The sequence below is a fragment of the Cariama cristata genome, unplaced genomic scaffold, assembly GCF_000690535.1.
Source record: "Cariama cristata isolate BGI_N322 unplaced genomic scaffold, ASM69053v1 scaffold3502, whole genome shotgun sequence".
Classification (NCBI taxonomy): Eukaryota; Metazoa; Chordata; class Aves; order Cariamiformes; family Cariamidae; genus Cariama; species Cariama cristata.
Genome location: NW_009603092.1, coordinates 34,124 through 53,189, shown reverse-complemented (window position 1 = coordinate 53,189; position 19,066 = coordinate 34,124). Strand labels below are relative to the sequence as shown.

Below are 19,066 nucleotides of genomic sequence, written 5' to 3'. Positions count from 1 at the left end.
AAACAGAGCAGGTCCTAGCTTATCTCTTCTGGTGTAGTATGTTTTAGATCTCTGCTCAGTCAAGTTGATTGAAATTGAATAGAAAAGAGGTTCTCTAAAAAGTAACTTGGTACATAAATTAACTTTCTTCATGTTGAATTGTGCTTTTGTATCTTAAATTCCCAGTCCTCATGATATGTCACAGTATCAAAATAATATGTCCTGACATTTCTAAGGAGAGATTGTATGAATACTTTAAGTGACTTTTGTGTCCATGGCTTTTCAATGTGTCTTTTCAGAGAACTTGGCTTAGATCTCGATCTAACAAGCCACTTACATGTTTTTTCTTCTGGACTGTAAGAAGTCCGGCCAGAACAAAAGGAGTTACTCATAAGTTTAAAGTTAAGCTGGTACGTCATTCGGGACTGTATTTCAGGTCACTGGAATCCATCACACTTGTTGAAACAAGGCTGACATCTAAACAGAAACTTTTAGAAGTACACAAGGGCAAAAAGGCTTAGGGCTTGATCCTTCCTGAAAGCTCTTAGAAGCTTTTCCAAGATGTCAGTGGTCCTTGGACTGAAACATGGCGATATGTAAAGCAAAAGTTGGAGTGAGATCTTCTTGCAAACTTTTAGTCTCATTTCCCAGAAAATGAGGCATTGGTGATAATGCTTGGATTGCTTGTTTTTCCATCTGTGGTTCCCTTTTTCCCCTTTCCTCCATCGTACCTGGGTTAGTTTGGCTAACTAGTCAATTTTTACTATGCTTGACTAAATAATAGAGATCTCAGAGATAATCAGACTCTAAAGTTTTGTGAAAATAAGTTATTCTTAAGTGCTCTGTTAAGTATCATGCCAGCTGAGTTTTACTCAGCTTAAAAGGCTCAGGAGAATGGGGCACATTAGGGACTACAAAGGATGAGAAACTTTGGGAAGTGCTTACAGTTGAGCAGGAGGAATCCAGAGCCAAAGAACACTGGACTCTCTTCCTGCCGATTGCCATGGAGCTGACTTCTGTGTGCAGTAAAATATGTCCATTCGTAGTCTTGCAGAACTTGATGCAAATTTGACCTCCAGTTAGTAGACAGAGAAGCTAAACCTTTATAAAATAAAGATTCCCATGGCAGTATCTTGAAAACAAATACATTCCAAATGTTATCTTCTTGGGATATTGCTGTCTGTCCTTTTACTTTTGGGATGGAGAGGTGATTTATTCAGGCAGAACTGGTTGCTGCTTTTCCCTCCTGAAGCTGCCAGCGGTGTGCCCTCTGCCTCGCTCGGCACAGATGGCCTCAGCAGTGATGCTGGAGCAGCCGCGTGTACATCAATTAACGACTCTGAAATGAAGGATGTGAAATGGCTGTTCTGTCTTTGGTTGTCTCTGATTTGGGAACGGAGGGGACGATGTGATAACAGCATTCAGTTGCACTTGCTGCTGAAACAGCAATAGCAAAACATATGTTCTATTTCCTGCCTTTATAGGTGAAAAGGAAGTTGTTGACGTATGTGGTAGATTTTGGTTCATTATGAGGGGTGGGGAGTAAGAAACCACTGTAACCCTTTATATAAACTCATGGTTGATTTTGACAGAAAATGAGTCAAGCATCTGCTTTGCCAGAGAAGAATTCTTTTCAGATAGTATTTAATTGTTCCTTTTTTCCTGCACAATAGGCTTAAAACTAAATTACTTCCTAATATTCCAAACTCTCACCAATCCCAGTTTTTTGAGAAACTATCCATGAAATAGAATATTCCTTCATGTGTTTTCCACATTTCCTTTGATTGTAACATTCTAGTTATCATTTCTTCTTTTCTCAATGTCTCCTATCATTGTTATATTGATTGGCTTTCTGCAGCTTTTGTTGTGCTTAGCTATTCAACAAGTGGTAAAAGACTACACCTGTCTTGTTTTCGGATGAATGCATAAGTATTGGTGAAATTGCTAAATAAATAAACAAAATAAAATAAACCTAGATCAATTAATAGATGCTTCGTTTTTGAAAGATAACAATGTGAATTTGTTATAATGAAGATGAAAACCTATCAACTAATTTTTTTTTTGTGTAATAGATTTCTTGAGGGCAATTAAATGTGCTTTCATAGCATTCAGCAGTTACAGCATGAAAAACTAAAATTAGAAGGTCTTTCTTGCTCTCTTCTCATTGCGAAGAGCCACAGTTAACTGTAGCACATTAGTGATTCCAGTGAGACTACTGCATTAAGATACTAGCTTTTTTGTATAGGGTTGTCACCGTTTAAGGGTTAAAAGAGTCTGGCCAAAAGCCTTGCTGATCAGGAATTTTCTAGTAATTATCTCAATCTTTTTTTTTTGTTTTAATTTAAGTACTCCTACCCCTCCTTTTTTTTTAAGTGTTTATTTCCAGTGTTACCAGGCTTTATAGCAGAAAAAATGTCACCTTCAGATGTTGAGGTTTAAATGTTAGCTGCTAATAAGTACATTTTGTAGTCACGAATCCGCTGTAAAACTTGTGTTTGCATGCTCTGAGAGACACGTGCTGTTGAGTAAAGATAGAACACATATTAATTGGTTTCTCTCTTAAGAACTCTATGACCAGAGTACCAAGGATGCTATAAATAAAGATGGGATTGTAATAAATAGGTCACATGGATGCATCTGTCCAGAAAGTGTCCAGTTCTAACTGGTATTGTTATACCACTCGCTTTTGTGATTGTTAGTGTTCCTGCCAAGATTACACATAGCAAAAATCTTACGTTGCATACTGGATGTTAGGCTTGTGAAGTTGCATCAACTTGCATCTGATCTTGAGCAACAGGGATCTGAGGGAGAAATGGCAAGTAAAACCAATGAATAGGAATATTCTTTTGTGTGAATTTTTTTTTATATACTCCTTTTTGCTTTCAGAAATCATTAGTAGTATAGGGTTTTCCAAATAAATAAAAAGTGAAGTATGTATGTATTAAGTAAAGGAAAACTGTAAAAATACTGTTGCATGTTTGTAAATGCTCACCATGTTGACAATAAAGGAGGAGGAGGAATTAAGAGATTGCAAGGATTAACATGATGAAGTTAAGAAAAGGAAAGCAGGCTGGACTGATTTTATTATAAGTTTAGAATAGTACTTCTTAGGCTGTGAACCTCACAGTAGAGAGCATAAAAGCTGTGTATCTTGGCCATGGGAAGCTGAAAATTTTAGCATACTTTGTGATATGAATTTCATATTAACATGTGAACCTTATGACAGAATAGATCCAAGTTTTATTTGAAAATCACATTTCTGCAGTGTTTCTGAGCACCCCAGAGCATGAGGAGTATTGGAGTTTTAACAATACACTTGTGTCTGAGAGGTGCGTGCTGTCACGTTCAGATAATGACACTACTTTGGTTTTAATACTTTATAGGGACACAGACGGAAGAATGCTCTTAGATATTTTTGATGAAAACCTTCATCCCCTTTCGGTAAGTTCATCTGCCTCTTCTTCCCTTTCATGTGAACTGTCTTTCTGTCTGCTTCGTTTTGTTTCAGTCACCTATTTGGAAGTATTTCTTCCTTAGAAATCCGAAGTGCCACCAGACTATGACAAGCATGACCCGGAGCAGAAACAGATTTACCGCTTTGTTCGGACGTTGTTCAGTGCTGCTCAACTGACTGCTGAATGTGCCATTGTCACCCTGGTGAGTGTCTGAAGGATGACATCAACCATCTGACAGAGCCAGTTTTGTTCTCAAAGCTTGGATTTGTGTGATTTAATAAATCTAGGTGCTACCAGAGAATTTTTTCTCACCATGGAGACCAAGGAAATTTCTTGATGGGAAGAGATACTACAGTTTATTTACTTGGAGAGAGTAGGTGATGGAAGAAGAGATTGGGTAACATGTGACATAAAAGCTGAGGTTACATCTTGCCCTTACAGAGTGATAATGTTACAGGCCACCAAGGTGACTAATAGATAATGCAGGTGGCACAAGTGGTGTGAACAGGAGGGAATGTTAAAAGCAAAAAAGGCTTCCACTTTGGAGGGGGTTGCTGTGTATCATTGTGGCTCCCAGCAGAAACTTAGGAACAGCTGTAGGTAATTTGATAGCACTAATAAGAATTGATGGGCATGTGAAGGATTCAGTGAGTGACTGGGACATGTTGGTGATGACTCTTTTTTACTTGCACTGTACTTGTCTTTCAGGACCACATCATAGGATTGAACAATTGTACTCAAGGCTGAAGTTTAGCTACTTAAAAATAGCACAACACAAAAGAAGGTTCAGATTTTCAGCTGGTGCGGATCAGCATAGCAATGTGGATTAAAGGAGCTAAAGTGATCTCCACCAGTTGAGAATTTCTTAATTTTCCTGAAATTTTTATCCTGTCAACTCTGACAAGCCTCTTCAGCTTTCAGGCACGATTTTGGCCATGTTCTTGACTCACAGATTTTAAAAGAACAAAATGGGTTTTTTACCACTACAACATGTGGTTTTGTAACATCTTTGTTATGCACTTTAGATGGAAGAAGGGGAAATTGGAGAAGGTGGATTTTGAAGCCCAGACCTACTCATTTCCTCTGTTAATCTCTCTTCCTTGGCTTCTAAGTTTAGTTGGCAGGCTTTTCTCCTTCAGACAGTTGGAATGAATTGTACTAGCCAGTACAGAACAGGAATATGAGAGAAATAGGGCAAGAAACACCCTGCAGTGCTCCACCCTTACTTCTTGAAGTATTTCTCTACCTAGTTACTTGACCCAGCCATTACTTGTTTTCTGAAATGACATTTTGTCTATCTCTTTTACATAATTGTACTAAGTACTTGTCCTTTTCCCTTTTCTTCTTAAGTGTTTTCTGCTGGAGGCAAGGTATGTTTTGGGAATCAGTATGCTCTTCTGTAATGTAATTAATCCACTGTCAAATACAGTGGAACTTTGTTGTAGTTATCTGTTGTTTGATCTTAGGTTATTTGATCAATAAGGGCATTGTTTAGTAGAAAGGAAGAGGGCTTTTTTTTAATAACAATATCTTCCTGTTATTGCAATGCATGGAAAGTTCTTCCCCACAAATCTTGTTAACCCAAGCATATATTTCAATATCTTTCATTTGTAACTACTTCCTTGCCTCTTCTGGTTCTCATGTGGTTTCCCTGCAAGTAACACTTTTAGTGTGATCTGCAATGAAGTGTACATGTTTTTAACTCATTTGTTATATTGCAGAAGCAGTTTCCATAGTTGTTAGTGCTTGAAAACTTAGGTGGCTTGGGTTTTTTACCCAGTAGAATGATAACAGATTAACTGTTTTATAACCTAGTTCCCAAAGCAGTCGTGCAGGTGTTTGCAGATAGATTTGGTACAGGTGATCAGCCCTACAGTTCTGCTATTCTTGCCTGTGTTTTCAGGATAATAGCACCTGCCTGACCCCTCTTTCCAGAAAGCTTCAGAGTTTTGGTATGAATGGTGTTTTACAAGTATGACATTCTGCTGTTGCTGTTCTCAGTTTCCTCTGTACTTCAAGATCCCATTTCTTTATTTGTTAGTGTCATCAAGAGGGACCTTAGAGACAGATTGTGTTGTTTCTGAAATGTTCAGATGTGGAAATTAATGTGTTAAAAAGCAATCAACTCTTCCCCCCTCCCCACACTCCTGAAATCTTACTAGGGTTGATATTGCTATTTATGAACCTTCCAAGTGCTTTCAATTTTGATACTCTGTCTGGAGAAGAAGAGAGCAGCATTCCCTGCTGAAGCTTATGTTTTGCCATCCGTCGGAGAGCAATCCAATAGCCCTGCCTGCCACTTGTTCCTTCTGGGAGGGTTGCCAGAAGGCAGGAAGTATATCTGTGGAGATCACAGTACATTTTGAACAAGATGCTACAACTATTATCTTTTTTTCACTCACTTTTTAAACAGTCCTAACCACCCCTTTTTACTGCCCAAATTATTAACATGATCTAAGGTGTGTAGTTGAATGCACTTGCTGTTTGTCTTCTTGCATGCCATTAGGCAGGTAGAAGGAGCAGTTACAACTGGCTATGTAGCAGTCTGTATGTTCAGCACAGGAGCTCAGTAAATGTGAAACTCCAGACTGTTAGATAAGCTATTCTCCAGCAAAAAGGGAGCATTGTGTTGCTTCAAGCACTTAATTAAAATATTTCAATTAAAGCCTCCACTATTACAGCAATACCAATTTATAATTAAACAAAAAATTTAATTTTCACACAGCCTCCAGAGCTGCCAAGAGATTTCCCATACTGTTAGGTGAAAAATTAAAATCTCAGGTTGAAACAATTAAATACTAATTCACATTATTTATTTATAAAATAATACCATAAGGATAAAATTAGTTTTAAGAATTGTGTTGCTGATTTAAAGTCTTGTAAAGTTTTTGTCCCAGTAAAATGCTGAACTATATTCTGTGACCTGACTTTGTGGGAAAAATAATGGACCTGTGTTTCTCCCTCTACCCAGAGTTTTCCCACCCTTGCTAAAACTAGAAATGCCTGTCTCATCTTCACCATCTCCTCAAGTGCAGAGGGGGCAAGTTGTACTTACCTTAATATACTAATTGGATAGCAAATAAAAATGTGAACAGGACTGTTACCCATACCAACAGGAAAACAATACATGAGAATTAAATATTTATGCTTTGTTCTTTTGTTCTGTAAAAACAATCCTATTAACTAGACCTGAAGAGGAGAATGGCCCAAGTTTTCTGCTTTGCCTTGGCATGACTTTTTGAGTTTTTTGCAAATAGGCCAAATCTGAGGGTCCTAATATACTTCTGTGTCTGTAGTAGTTTCAGAGAGGATAACATTTTGCATTTGCAAATAGGCAAATATGCTAGGTCTGTATGCTATAGACTGATCAGATATGGTGATATGTAAAGACATAGAGTACGTGAACTGAATTATTTCTGTGAAGTTCAGAGGAGTGTGATTTTGAAATACGTTACAAAGTTCATACTGTGACTGAGAGGATTTGATACTGGGAAATTTGAAGTTTGAAGTACGTACAAAAAATTCTCCGTATGAAAAACAGGGATCTAATTAATCCAGCCAGATGTTCCTGAGTTATTGTACTCTTCAGTCACATTTTCAGCAACTAGGTAGAGAGAGAATATTGTTGAGCTGTGTTGTGAAAATTACAGTATTTGAGGATAATTTTGTTTTCTGTGTGTTTGGAGGAAAGGAGAAAGCTTTTGATTGATTTCCTTTCACTGAGATATTTTTACTTTTAAATGCTGATAAAACCTCTTCCCCCCCCTCCATATTTCAGTTGAGGTATCAAAAATCTGATACTTGTTTAAAAGGAAATAAAAACACAAAAGAAAGTGATCGGAGTCCATAGAGGCTTGATCTGCGGCAGAGGTCCTTTTCAACTGGCCCAGTATAACTACCCATCCTTATGCAGCTACTGGAAGATGCAGGTTCCTCCAAAGACCTCGGAGGACAATGCAAAGTACTATTTATTGCCTGGTTTAATGCTGTCACTCACCATCCAGTGCCCGTAAGGGATCATGAGTGTGGTTGGGTGAGCAAGGCAAAGTGTTGAAACTGGGCTCTGCCTTATGTAAGAAACCCATGAGAAGAGTTGTGTGTATGCAATATTGTTGGTGTCCACCTTTGTCCTGGGCTTCAGGCGATTCCTGGGAGCTGGCTGAAGCCCACCACTTTGCCATGTCTGAAGAAGGTCTCCCAGGTGCAGAGAGAGGGTCTCTCCTGTGCTGTGGATCCTGAGCCCCTTGGCAGCTGGCCATGTGTCAGGGTACACTCTGGGGAAGGCCAAGAGGAACAGGGACTTCGTACCTGTGCTCCGGGCACCGATGGGAGCAGAAGGCTTGGCTTCTGGCCCCTGGTTTTAGGGCTGTTCTCATCTCTTGACTAAAGTCTAACATACAACACATGAATGATTATCAGTTAATACTTAGACGTCTCTTTAGTCAAGTCTTGCTTTAGGCCTGCTGGGATATACATTTCATAAAAAGAGAACATTCAAGCTGGAGGCTGGGAGGGAGCTTTTTTTGAATCCCCAAGAGAAGAGGACATTCAGTCAAAGAATGGATGTCTCTTTCTTGATGCATCTCTAAGCGTTTCTGTGTGGGCAAAGAATTAATACTGATCCCAGTTTTAGACTGGAAATTCTATGTTGCTTAATGCTTTGAGTGCATTTTATATGTATTCTAGATCTTTGTCTTAAAATGAGTAAATTAGGGGGCAAACTTGAAGATGTGTGACTTTTTTCTCAGTTCTGTTAGTGCTTCCTGTAAATATCTACAATGGTACTTTGCAGTTCACATTTTCAGAGTTTTGTGACTGCGTTTGTTGTTATTTTTCAACATTTCATCTGAAAAATAAAAATTGGATGAATTTGCAAGGACCATGATGGTGTGATGTCCTTTTCCACCAAATGGATGGCACCAGACCATTGTGAAGCATTTTAAATGCCCAGCTGGGCAATTGCAAAGCACAGTTATTTCTGGAGAGTCGTGGTAGGGAACTGGCTGATTGCTTAGAACAGAGCATATGGCAATTTAGTGATTGGATTAGAGCTGTAATTTGGCTATATGGGACCTACTACCAATTACAATTTTTTCCGTACAAATATTTTTTTAGTTTCAAGGCATTTTGACGCTGAAGTTTTCTTATTAAAAAGAGAAGACTGTGTATTTCTTCATGATGTGTTGGGGTGGAAACTCTCTTTGTTAGTTATTCTGTGTTCCTGCAACTTAAAATGTGGGTTACCTAGTAAGTTCATATGGAGTTTACCTGGGAGAGGGAGGTTTTTGTAAATACATGTTCATTTGTAGATTTTCAGTTATGGTAATTAAAATACCAAAAACATCGTCTCCTTTCTGTCAGTGTAAATCAAGTGAGAAATAATTAAAAGCATTAGAGTTTTATTGGTAAAATAGAGGTAGAATATGACATAAAGCAATATAAAAGCAGCGTGAGAAAAGATAATACTTTGCTTTTGCTGCTGCCTCAAAATTCAGAATTATTCTAGTAAAGTCAGTGACATTCCTCGGTGACTGCCTGTTTCTTTAGTGTGCTGAGACTCCCACTCAGCCTCCTTGGAGGCACTGCACAACTTCTGACCTCTCTGTGTTGCACCACAGGAAACTCTAGTACTGCAGGCAGATATAATCACAGAATAATTTTGCTTGGAAGGGACTTCTGGGGGTCATGTCTGGTCTGGCCTCATCTCAAAGCACGACCAGCTGGATCAGGCTGATCAGGGCCTGACCAGTAGAGTTCTGAATTTCTCCAAGGATGAAAATTTTCATAACTTCTATAGAAAGTCTGCTCAATTGTTTTAAGGAAGCATAGAAAAAGAATTATAGTGGTTTGGGTGCTTAGACTGCAACTGCAGCATGATAAGAGGTATCAGTGGGGTATTGGAGGTTAATGTTGAACAGCTTCAAAATGAGGTAACAAAGGGAAACAAAACTTCTGTAAGAACCCCATAGTAAGTTTTTAATAAAATTTGAGTGTTCCTTTAGATTATGAGATACTGAAATGAAATGATTTGACATTTTCATGTTTGGTATATATCTTCCTGGAGAGGAAAAAAAAGAGGAAATAAGCCTCCTCTGGTATTTTAACTTTTCTTTCTACTTGAGAGTATTATATAATGTACAGAGTATGCTATAATGTCCTCTGAGATGGAAAAAATGAGATGCTGTTTCGCACTAATTAAAACTGAATTCTTCAGTGCTATCTTTTAGTTTTCAGTTTCTTCAAATGAATTTATGTTCTGTTGATTGGGAAGTTGTGTAACCAAATCTCTGCTATCCAGGATCATGGGGAGCAGGACATCCTAGGTAACTGGGACAACATTGGATACTGTGATTACTGTCAGACACCTGGGAAGTCCAGGATGGATTTACCCAACTGCAAATAATCACCCCGGGGATTAGTTCTGGCTCAGCAGTGGCCCTGCTGGAGTAGCACTGTTGGAGTTTGGATGCTGTTACTGATCCTGTTAGCTTGTGCAATGTTGCAGTTCTGTGTCTGGATGAAAAAAGCGCTCCAGGACTAGTGCTGATAAGGGATGGCTAAATGCTTCTCCACCATTCTATTGCAAGTCCAAGTTCTGGGAGTTAAGATCAGAGGCATGCAAACTGGGTCAGCATGGAGTCATTTTGGATCTGGCAGATTTATGAGCTCGAGATATGTGCTGAAACAAATAGGTTCTGTACCTCTGCTGGACCTGAAATGGCTTTGGAAGCCATTTAACTACATTCCTGTGGTGCTGCATCTAAGCTAATGAACCTCTCCAGAGTACCTTGAACTCAAAGCCAATTTGGGATTATCTGTACCCACGGAGTGCTGATTTTATGTAATGAATAGAATTAAATTCCTTTTAATTCAGATAAATGAATTCTTAACAAAGGCAAATCACCCAATTGGTTTCACTTATGATTAAATAATAATTTGCTGATATTCCAAGTATAAAGGTCAGTCATTGCAAAATCTGGGTCTGAGTCTGTGGGAAGAGATGGAAAATAATAATCCAGTATTGCTCCTCTGAAATCTTAACTCTGTGCAGTGTATCTTCTGACGTGTGCTTAAGTTATTAAAATGTCTCCAGTGAGGTGCAAGCATTGTCCATCAAAGCTTGTTAGACTGACAGTCATGTAAAACCATGTGGTTCATTCCCAAACACAGTAGGCTAATAATGGAGGTGTCAGATTCTGAGGTATTGAGTTTGTAAGTAAAAATGTATTGATGAACCAATGCCCATTGGTATTTTCCAGATCAGAATTGCATTTTCGTTTCAGGTAGCGTTGTTGGTGTTAACACCGAGTTATACTTGTTCTTTGCAAGCTGGGAAAAACTCAGAATGTTACGTTGCTTGACAGAAGCCACTGAGAGTTTCTGCTAATGTCGCATCACTGACTTTAATCTTTTATTTAAATAGTCTTGTTATCATTCCGTAAAAAAACCCAAAACTAACTATAAAAATACTGTCATAGAACTAAGTGGCTAATGATAGGTGTGATGAAGATGGCTCTGGGAAGGTATTAAAGTGTCTGAGGAGAACTAGCTGTTGAATTAAGGCAGAATAAATCTGTTGTCTTAATGGAATTCAACTTTTGAATGTTTAGTAGAGAAGTGCTCAAAAGTTTTGCCACAAAAACTTACTTTCAGAAGATGCACTGCAAAGGATGAATTAAATTGAAGAAAAGTAAAATTGGTATAAGAGCTTCAGTTTGTTTTAAGCTTTAGTTCCATTCTTAAGCGTGGATACAGTGGTTAAAACTGAGTGGAGGCAAATCATGGCATTTGTTTTAACTTATGTCTTCTAGATACTAAAAGCTCATTTTATCTTTTATTAGTTCTGGTTCTGTAAAGGAACACCTGCCAAAATAATCCAGAGATGATGAGGGTTTCAGACTTTTGTTTAAAAAAGAAGTGTTTCTCACATTGTTTATTCTGCATTTTTTGGCCTTTTGATTTATAAGTAAATTTCTTCCAGCATTCTGGGATGCGAGTTACAGTATTCTTTTCTACAGTGAGCTTTTAAAATTCAACTTTATTGTATGACTTTACAGCAGCTAGTCCTAAAGAAAATGTAGAAAGTGTTTTGCTTTTGAAAATCAAGCCAGTGAAATTCATTACAACACACGAATGTACTAAACCTCATAGTACATGCAGAATCCCAAGTCTGTTTAATACAAAACCCGTATTTAAGAAGATGACCTCTGTGTTTAAGACACTATTCAATGTATAGACATAATTTCATACAAATGGCATTTCCATATGTCACATTTACCGTTACAGGATCAATATTTTCAGTGATGTTGTTTTAGTTTTTGTTTTTTTTTTTTTAATGAGGTGGAGCATGCCTGCCGACATGTGGGAAGACTTGCTTGCTTTTGCCAGCAAAAGCAGGTGCTGTTCTCCCACCAGTCATGACTTTGTTTGGGATGAGTAGTGTAGTCACTAACCACCCACCAGCCACCTTCTTCAGATGGGCTGAGAGCCACCTGGCCCTTCTCTGAAAGTCTGTCCTGATTCAGCACATCTTTGCTGCAGCCAGAAGCATCCCTCTTCAGATGTGTAGGCTGCTGAGTGCATGGCAGGCTCTTGCTCTCCTTTTTTCTCTGACATCCCATCAAAGTCAAAATTTTGGTCCTTGGGCTTTTACCGTGGCCCGTGCTTAGTATATTGAAATGCTCTGAGGTGAAAACAGTGGTCAAGAGCTCCATTTGTCAGGAATAATGAACTTTCTCACATTTGCATAGGAGACGGAGCTCACTGGGCTGTGTATACTGCTGTTAAGACGACGCTCCACGTCAATAGGGCGAGAGCTCAAGAATGTACCGGCCTTTCCTCTGCCTAAAATTCTCTATCTGCAGTCAGCTGGTTCTCTCCAAATTAGAGCTAGAGAGAGCTAGAATGAAGAGAAGTGTGTGTGAATGAGTGGGCTTGATTGAAAGTGAAGAACTGCACTAGTGTGACAGCATAGGCGTGTCTTTGGGAAACAGGTCCTAGATTACAGTGAATTCCCACATTATCTGAGGACCTCAGTAAACTTTTACAGATGTTTGCTGCAAGAAGAAGTGTTCTTTTTCTGTCTTCTCTTGCTTGAACACATACGCTTAAAACCCAAGACTGAGTCAGGGAGGCCGCAGCAAGTGAACAAAGCAAAATGCTCTCTTTTAAGGCATTTTCAAGAAAGGAGCCAAAAGCCACACTAAGTGCCTTTCTCCTGGCGAGGTATTAATCATCTTCAGTTTTATTGGAAGATGATACAGACCCTCAGTCCAGCAAACTGTATGTCTGGAGTTAAGCCCAAGTTATCACCAAGGACTCAAGAGCGATTATTCATATCCTTCACCATGCAATTGGAAGATACTCAAATGTAGTAATGAACGTGTTATAAGAATAGTGTCTTATCAAGCTCCTATTTAATTTTTAAAGCTGATTTCTCAAATGTATGCTGGTGGGAAGGTAGTAGCAACTTTATGCTCCCTTTTTACTTAAGTGTAAATTCATCTGCTCAAGGTATAAGTTCATCTGTTATGAATTATTCTACTTTATGTCTTTCTTTGCAATACCATTCTTAGCTGTTCTTATCAGTTTACTTTTTCTTCTCTGGATGCCTTTGAATTTGAGCTCGCAATAGAATACTGACTTGATTATTTTTTCTCTTTTTTCTATTTCTTTCTAAACTAGAGCTGCACATAAGAAAGCATACTATTTTCTGATTTTTGTATGCTTTGTGTATCTATAGATGTGGAATATTCATTCAAAATTACTAAAACTCTGTGTGGGAAGTTGAAATTTAAGAGGTTTGCATTAACGCTAAAGAGTCAAATTCAGCACTGATGTAAAGCAAATGAAGTTCACTTCCTAATTTGAGTGGCATGATATTATGGCTTCTATATGCTTTCTGCTGCTGAAGCTCCCTGCATTAACATGGTGTATTGCTTTAAAGAAGTCTTCAGCTTCCCAGAGACAATTCCAGGGAATGCTGTTTGTTCATAGTTCAAGAAGCAGTTTTGCTTGCCAAGTTGAACAAGTTTGTTTGTGTAATATAATGTTTAAGGATTTTGTTTCCACAGGTTGCCTGGAAAACAAAAGGCAGCTTTTTAAATAGAATGAACCATCAGGTAATGCAGGCTCTGGTGAGATCCATATTCCACCTTTTTACTGAGCTTTGTGTCTCTCTGGTTTTATAAGTATTACTTGACCACTTAGAGGAGAGGTGAGTCTTTTGGATCTCCACCACTGTTCCCATCTTACCCACTTCTACACTTTTCTTTCAGTTTCTGTCTTGAATCCTTGCCTTGGAGTGACCACTTGCTTGTTTTTAGGAATTTAATTTTAGTTTTTCAAAACATTTAAACTGTACTGTTTATTTTGGACTCATACACCACTCGGAAGGTCCTCGTAGGCAAAACTCCCCATACCAAATTTTGTACATCAACATCTTTTCAGAGCGATGCTCTAACTAAAAAGTCAAAACTCTGTTGACTTGACACATAATTTGGAATTTGTAATTTTGTACTTAAATAGTGTTTTTCCTTTCTTATGAAGGAAAATAAATTTTTGGACAATTTGTGATATTTTGTTTTACAGTATTATAAGATAACGTTACATTTTTCCTCAATGTTAGAATGGCAGGCAGGGGCGAACCATAGGTAAAGAAGAAATAATGTATTCAGGAGTCTGGCATCTGGCCTCTTGAAAAATTCACCTTTAGTTTTATGGTATCTTGCTACCTATAAGTTTCTTAGTTTTTAAGAAAAAAACCTGAAAAATCAGCAGTTTTATCTGTGAGGTCTCATCCTGTAAATATTCTGAGTTTATAGCTATGTATAACTTTGTTTTCACAGAGATTTTGGAATGTTTATTATGCCTGTCTTTTTCTTCCTTATAACGTAGATTAAGTTCAACGAAGTGTTTAAAAGAAAATTACGGTTAATTCCTCATTAACATAAGAAAAATAGAGAACTCTTTGGGGAGTGAGAAAGCCAAAAGTCTTTTACCGAGACTTTATTTTTATTTGACCAGTCTGTAATATCCAACATACTGTAATTATTCAGACTTTTTGAGTATTTTATAATTTCAAAAATTTGTTGAACTATTTTGGCATTGGTAGTATCAATGAGATGATGCTTTTCCAAATAAGATTTCTAAGCATCTGCCATTTTGTATGTATGCTCCTTTTATAAGTTAGTTGCTGTTGCTTGTTTAAAGTTAGTCCAGTATTTATTGAAGGTACAGATATCCCCCAAACTTGGGATAAATATTCTCTAAATGTTTTGTGAGTTTCAGTAATTATCTATAAATCAGTTATAATCCCTCTTAAAAAATGTTTTCAAATAGTAAGTAAAAAACTTCAACATTATTTTAAAACATATATATCTTAAAGGAATGGTTTCAGTTTTCTTAGCGGCCATGTATTTCTTCTGTTACTGAAGCAGTAAATTTCCTTTAGCATCTGTAGAAGAATATCTTTAGGTATTTAAAATTTAAACCAAAATGCTGGTCCTTCAGAATCCCAAGCAGTGTTCTGTTTTTATAAAATATGCAACCTTTCAGGTAGGTATAATATTTTGCATGTATATTGTACTTTCATCAGAGTATCTCATAAAATCTCCTGCTAGTTTCTGTCAATCAATGTAGAGTCTTGTAAGAGTACTAGCAATTTAAATAACCACCTGATTTCTTTTTATCACAATGCAGTGAAGAGGGTATTAAAAGATCTATTACAAGATACAAAGAAGAGGTTATTCTTGAGTAAATGCAAACCTGAATTTTTATAGAGTAGCATATCAGGACTAGCTGTTGGTTGTAGTAAGTGTGTCTGTTTTGTCATGTTGAAGCACTTCCAGTTTCAAGTTCTGCTCCTTTGTGCACAGCAAGTGGTTCCACGGGTGAGGAATGAAACTGCAGAACAAGTTCACTTCCTTGATGCTAGTAAAGACAGTAAAAAATTTTGTTTCTGAATCAGGGCTCTCATGTATCCCCTATTTGCCCATAGTTCCCTGGCTGGAGCATCAGTAGGGGGCGCCAACCTAGCTCTGTGTTTGGAAACAGAGGGTCGTACTGCACCCTGCTCAGCAGCTTTTTGGTGGGTGTTCAGAAAGTCCCTCCAGGGTCCCTTGTTTCGTCAGATGAGCATATATAATTCTGTAGTCATTGTAAAAGGTACCCATCACCCACTTGGGTGAGGTCTGGGTTCTATGAGCTGTGGTTGATGCTAGCCTGTGTTGGTGGCCTTGAGCAGATTGGACCAGACTGTGGTGTCTTGAGTTTGTCAGTTGTTGTAGGTCCAACAGGATTGCTGTTATTCATCTCCAGAGCTTATCAGTCCAGAGGAAACTGTTATGAATTACCTTCTCAGCACATACTTTTCCTCTCTGTTCAACTTGCTGTTTCTGTGTTAACTGTTCCTCCGTTCATCCTATAGGTGCCTATAGAACCTCTTCACACAGGCTCACCAGAGGGGCCTGGCATGAAACGATGCCATATCAGATAACTTACTGTCTGTAAATTACAACTATAGTTGTTTGTGTGATAGCTAGAAACTATTATGGGTAGCATACCCTTGCCTTCCTCATTAGTAATTAGCATTTTATATATTTACATTATTATATTAATAATTTATTTAAGCTATCATTTGAATTCATTTCAACATGTGACTATATTACCAACAGTTACAGATAGAAAAATAACAGTTTTGTTTCTGGTAATATGATCAGAAGGCAAAGGCCAATTAAAATACGAACTTATGTATTTAAAATATGAATATATGTATTTAAACCTACAGCTTTCTTTTATAAAAGAATCTTCTTGAGAGCAGATTACTTCTAAAATTGATGGAATAGGTTTATGAGTTTTCTTTTTCATTTCTACATAATAGCAAAATAGATAAAGTCTTGATTTTAATGTGTTTCCACAGGTATATCTTGAAAGACTTTTAACTTACGCAGAGATAGATATTTGTCCAGCAAACTGGAAGCGAATTGTGCTGGGTGCAATTCTGCTGGCATCTAAAGTTTGGGATGACCAGGCAGTGTGGAACGTGGATTACTGCCAGATCCTGAAAGATATCTCGGTCGAAGACATGTGAGTGCAGTATGTTTATCTTTGACAATGAATGCCAAGATCTGTGGGTATGAAGGGGGATGGGAAGTTCTCTCATATGTTGTATAAAGTTTGTATATTTGCATTGCATCTAAACATGGTGGAGGCTAATAGATGGCATGATGTCTACTTGACAGTTGCTTACATAGAAGATGTGAATTATTTTTGTTTTCTGGTTGAAGTGTATTTTACCACTGGATGTTCATGCAAACATGATGATGTGATGAAAACAGACCTGCAGAATATTTAAATGTGTATTTAAATGACTTGACAAAAAAAACCCCACATCCAATGAGCCTGCACGTATTCACTTCACCAAGATTTACTGCCATGCTAGTTCTTCATACAGATAGTAACCAACATGTAAGGCAAGAAAAAAAATTGTTGTGATCCTAATGACCCTTAGATGATCACCCACTTCTTTGTTGTCATTATTCAAAATCAGTGCTTTTGCGTTTTGGGGTGTTTTTTTTTTCCCCCCTGTATGCTGCTGAGTTAATTTCCAAGACGTTAAAAATCGAGTATTTTAACTTGCAAAGAGAAATTTCCATTTTTCCATTTTTTTTTTATCTGATGGCATTCTTAAGTAGTACATATTGTAACAGCATAAAGAGTTGTGATATCTGGCTGGATACACCCAAATCATACTAAGAGTATACCAACAGTAACAAAAATAACTGTAATAAGAATAAACACAATTAAGAACTTAATGTTTGCAAATACTAAAATGAATGCTCATTTCTCTAAATTGTCTTGTGCTTTTTTTGTTTGATTGGTTAGCAGATATTACATATATTGGCTGAAGTGCGTGGAGTTTGTATCATCTGTACGTTCAGGGCTGAGTCCCATACACCATGCACTGTCCGAGGTGCCCTTACCTGAGCTGGTGTGCGTACCAGAGCAGTACTGGAAGGGCTGCGGTTGGAATTGGCGCTGGGATGGTGCTGGGGGGGCCGAATGCCTCGACAGGCCACTGCCGTTCCTGCATTCGAAGAGTGACATTTTCAGTCTATTGGTGCACCCCTTTTTTTATAAGAACTAATAACAAAATTATTTAAAAGCTGTTTTAGTACAGTATCTGTGTGTTTCAGAGCTCTTTTAAGCAGAGCTAAGTATCTGTAATGAGAAGTATATAGACTTGTCTCTGCTTTAACTCACTTAAGTCAGGATCACAGCCACTGAAGAGAGTTTGTTGTGGATAACCACTCTGGGAGGAGGGAAGAGAGAAGGAGGAAAGTAGATGAGAAGAAATGTTTATACAGGCAGAATGGTTTTTTGAATCTGTTTGCAGTCTCAAAACAGTGAAAGGCCAAGTGTTTTTACTAAAGCAGCCCTAATTTAGTTTCTTAATAGTTCACTGTTTGTCAGATTTATAGCTGGTCTAAAAATGATCTGTACGGGAAAGGTTGAATGTTAGGAGTCAGCTGATTGCCTTAAATTAAGCATGCTCATACACTGCTAGATCAGACTTATAAATTTTGAGTAGCTGTCATTGCTCAAGTATTAGAAAAGTTATCTCTAAATCTTGTGTTAAGAAGCAATTTGTAATAAGATGATTTTTTTTTTTTCATGAGTCAAAGTGAAAAACACAAAGCTTGCATTGCTTCGGTATACTTGTAGGTACTTTCATTAGTTTTGGGGAAAACTCTCATTTCAAAATAGAGGTGGGAAACACCACATAATGCCATTTCGGTATCTGTTTTAAAATATGTAAACTACTTCAAGGGTGGTTGATGATACTACTTTTCTTCTATAAACCAGACAGAATGAGAGTTCCAAAATAGAAGGTGAGGGTAGGGAGGACAAGAAGCTAAAATCATGCCCTTTACATTTCTGTGTGCAATATTATTCCATGGAGAACCATTTGATAATGCTTCCTTGACTGTTTTGAGTGTTTTCTGAATGATTTTGCTAAGCTACTTTTCCCTTGATCCTTTTCTCATGCTTTTGGGTATTCAGTGGCAGTATGGGCCTCCCTCCATTCACTCCTCTTCCAAGGCTTTTGAAGTATTTCTGAAGCTGGGACATGAGCTGAAGTACAGTGCTGAACAGCTTGAAGCAGACTGATGGGTTTGACTGTGCTGTATGACAGTACTAATCAGGAATGGTTATAAATATATTTTGAAATTGCTGATTCTCAGGGCTTTTTCTGAAGGCAGGTGATGAGGCATACTGTGATGGTGTGAAAGGAAACAAAAAAAAGAGGTTATTGTTTTTGACAAACACATGTGATGGTGCTACTGTTAGAAGTTGCACTTGAGCTGTATAACACCATTACTCACATAGCAGCCCTGTGCTAACATCCGCCCTCTTTCTGCACTGCACATTCCCTAAGCCAAACTGTGGTGAGTCCTTGTCCTCAAAGGTTTTAGCTTCTTAACCTTTTCTTAACCTTTCTGCAAAACCAGAAGCCTTTGAGGAGCCTGTGCTCTCTATATGGTACTTGGTGATCTGGCTCATGGGCTTTGTGTTTGGGGCTCCTTGTGAATTCTCCAACAAAGATTTTGATGCTTGTTGACCTGATGTTT

The 19,066-nt window shown here is 37.9% G+C and overlaps 1 protein-coding gene across 2 annotated transcripts in view; it reads left to right on the top strand.

The window, feature by feature from the left end:
- The window catches only part of CCNY (cyclin Y), a 48,347-nt gene that overhangs the window by 21,004 nt on the left and 8,277 nt on the right, over positions 1–19,066 (top strand). For both annotated transcript variants that reach the window (XM_009695031.1, XM_009695033.1), the window contains 3 exons: positions 3,363–3,420; positions 3,517–3,636; positions 16,354–16,520. In XM_009695031.1, coding sequence (XP_009693333.1) covers positions 3,363–3,420; positions 3,517–3,636; positions 16,354–16,520 — 345 coding nt within the window. The remainder of the gene's footprint in view (positions 1–3,362; positions 3,421–3,516; positions 3,637–16,353; positions 16,521–19,066) is intronic.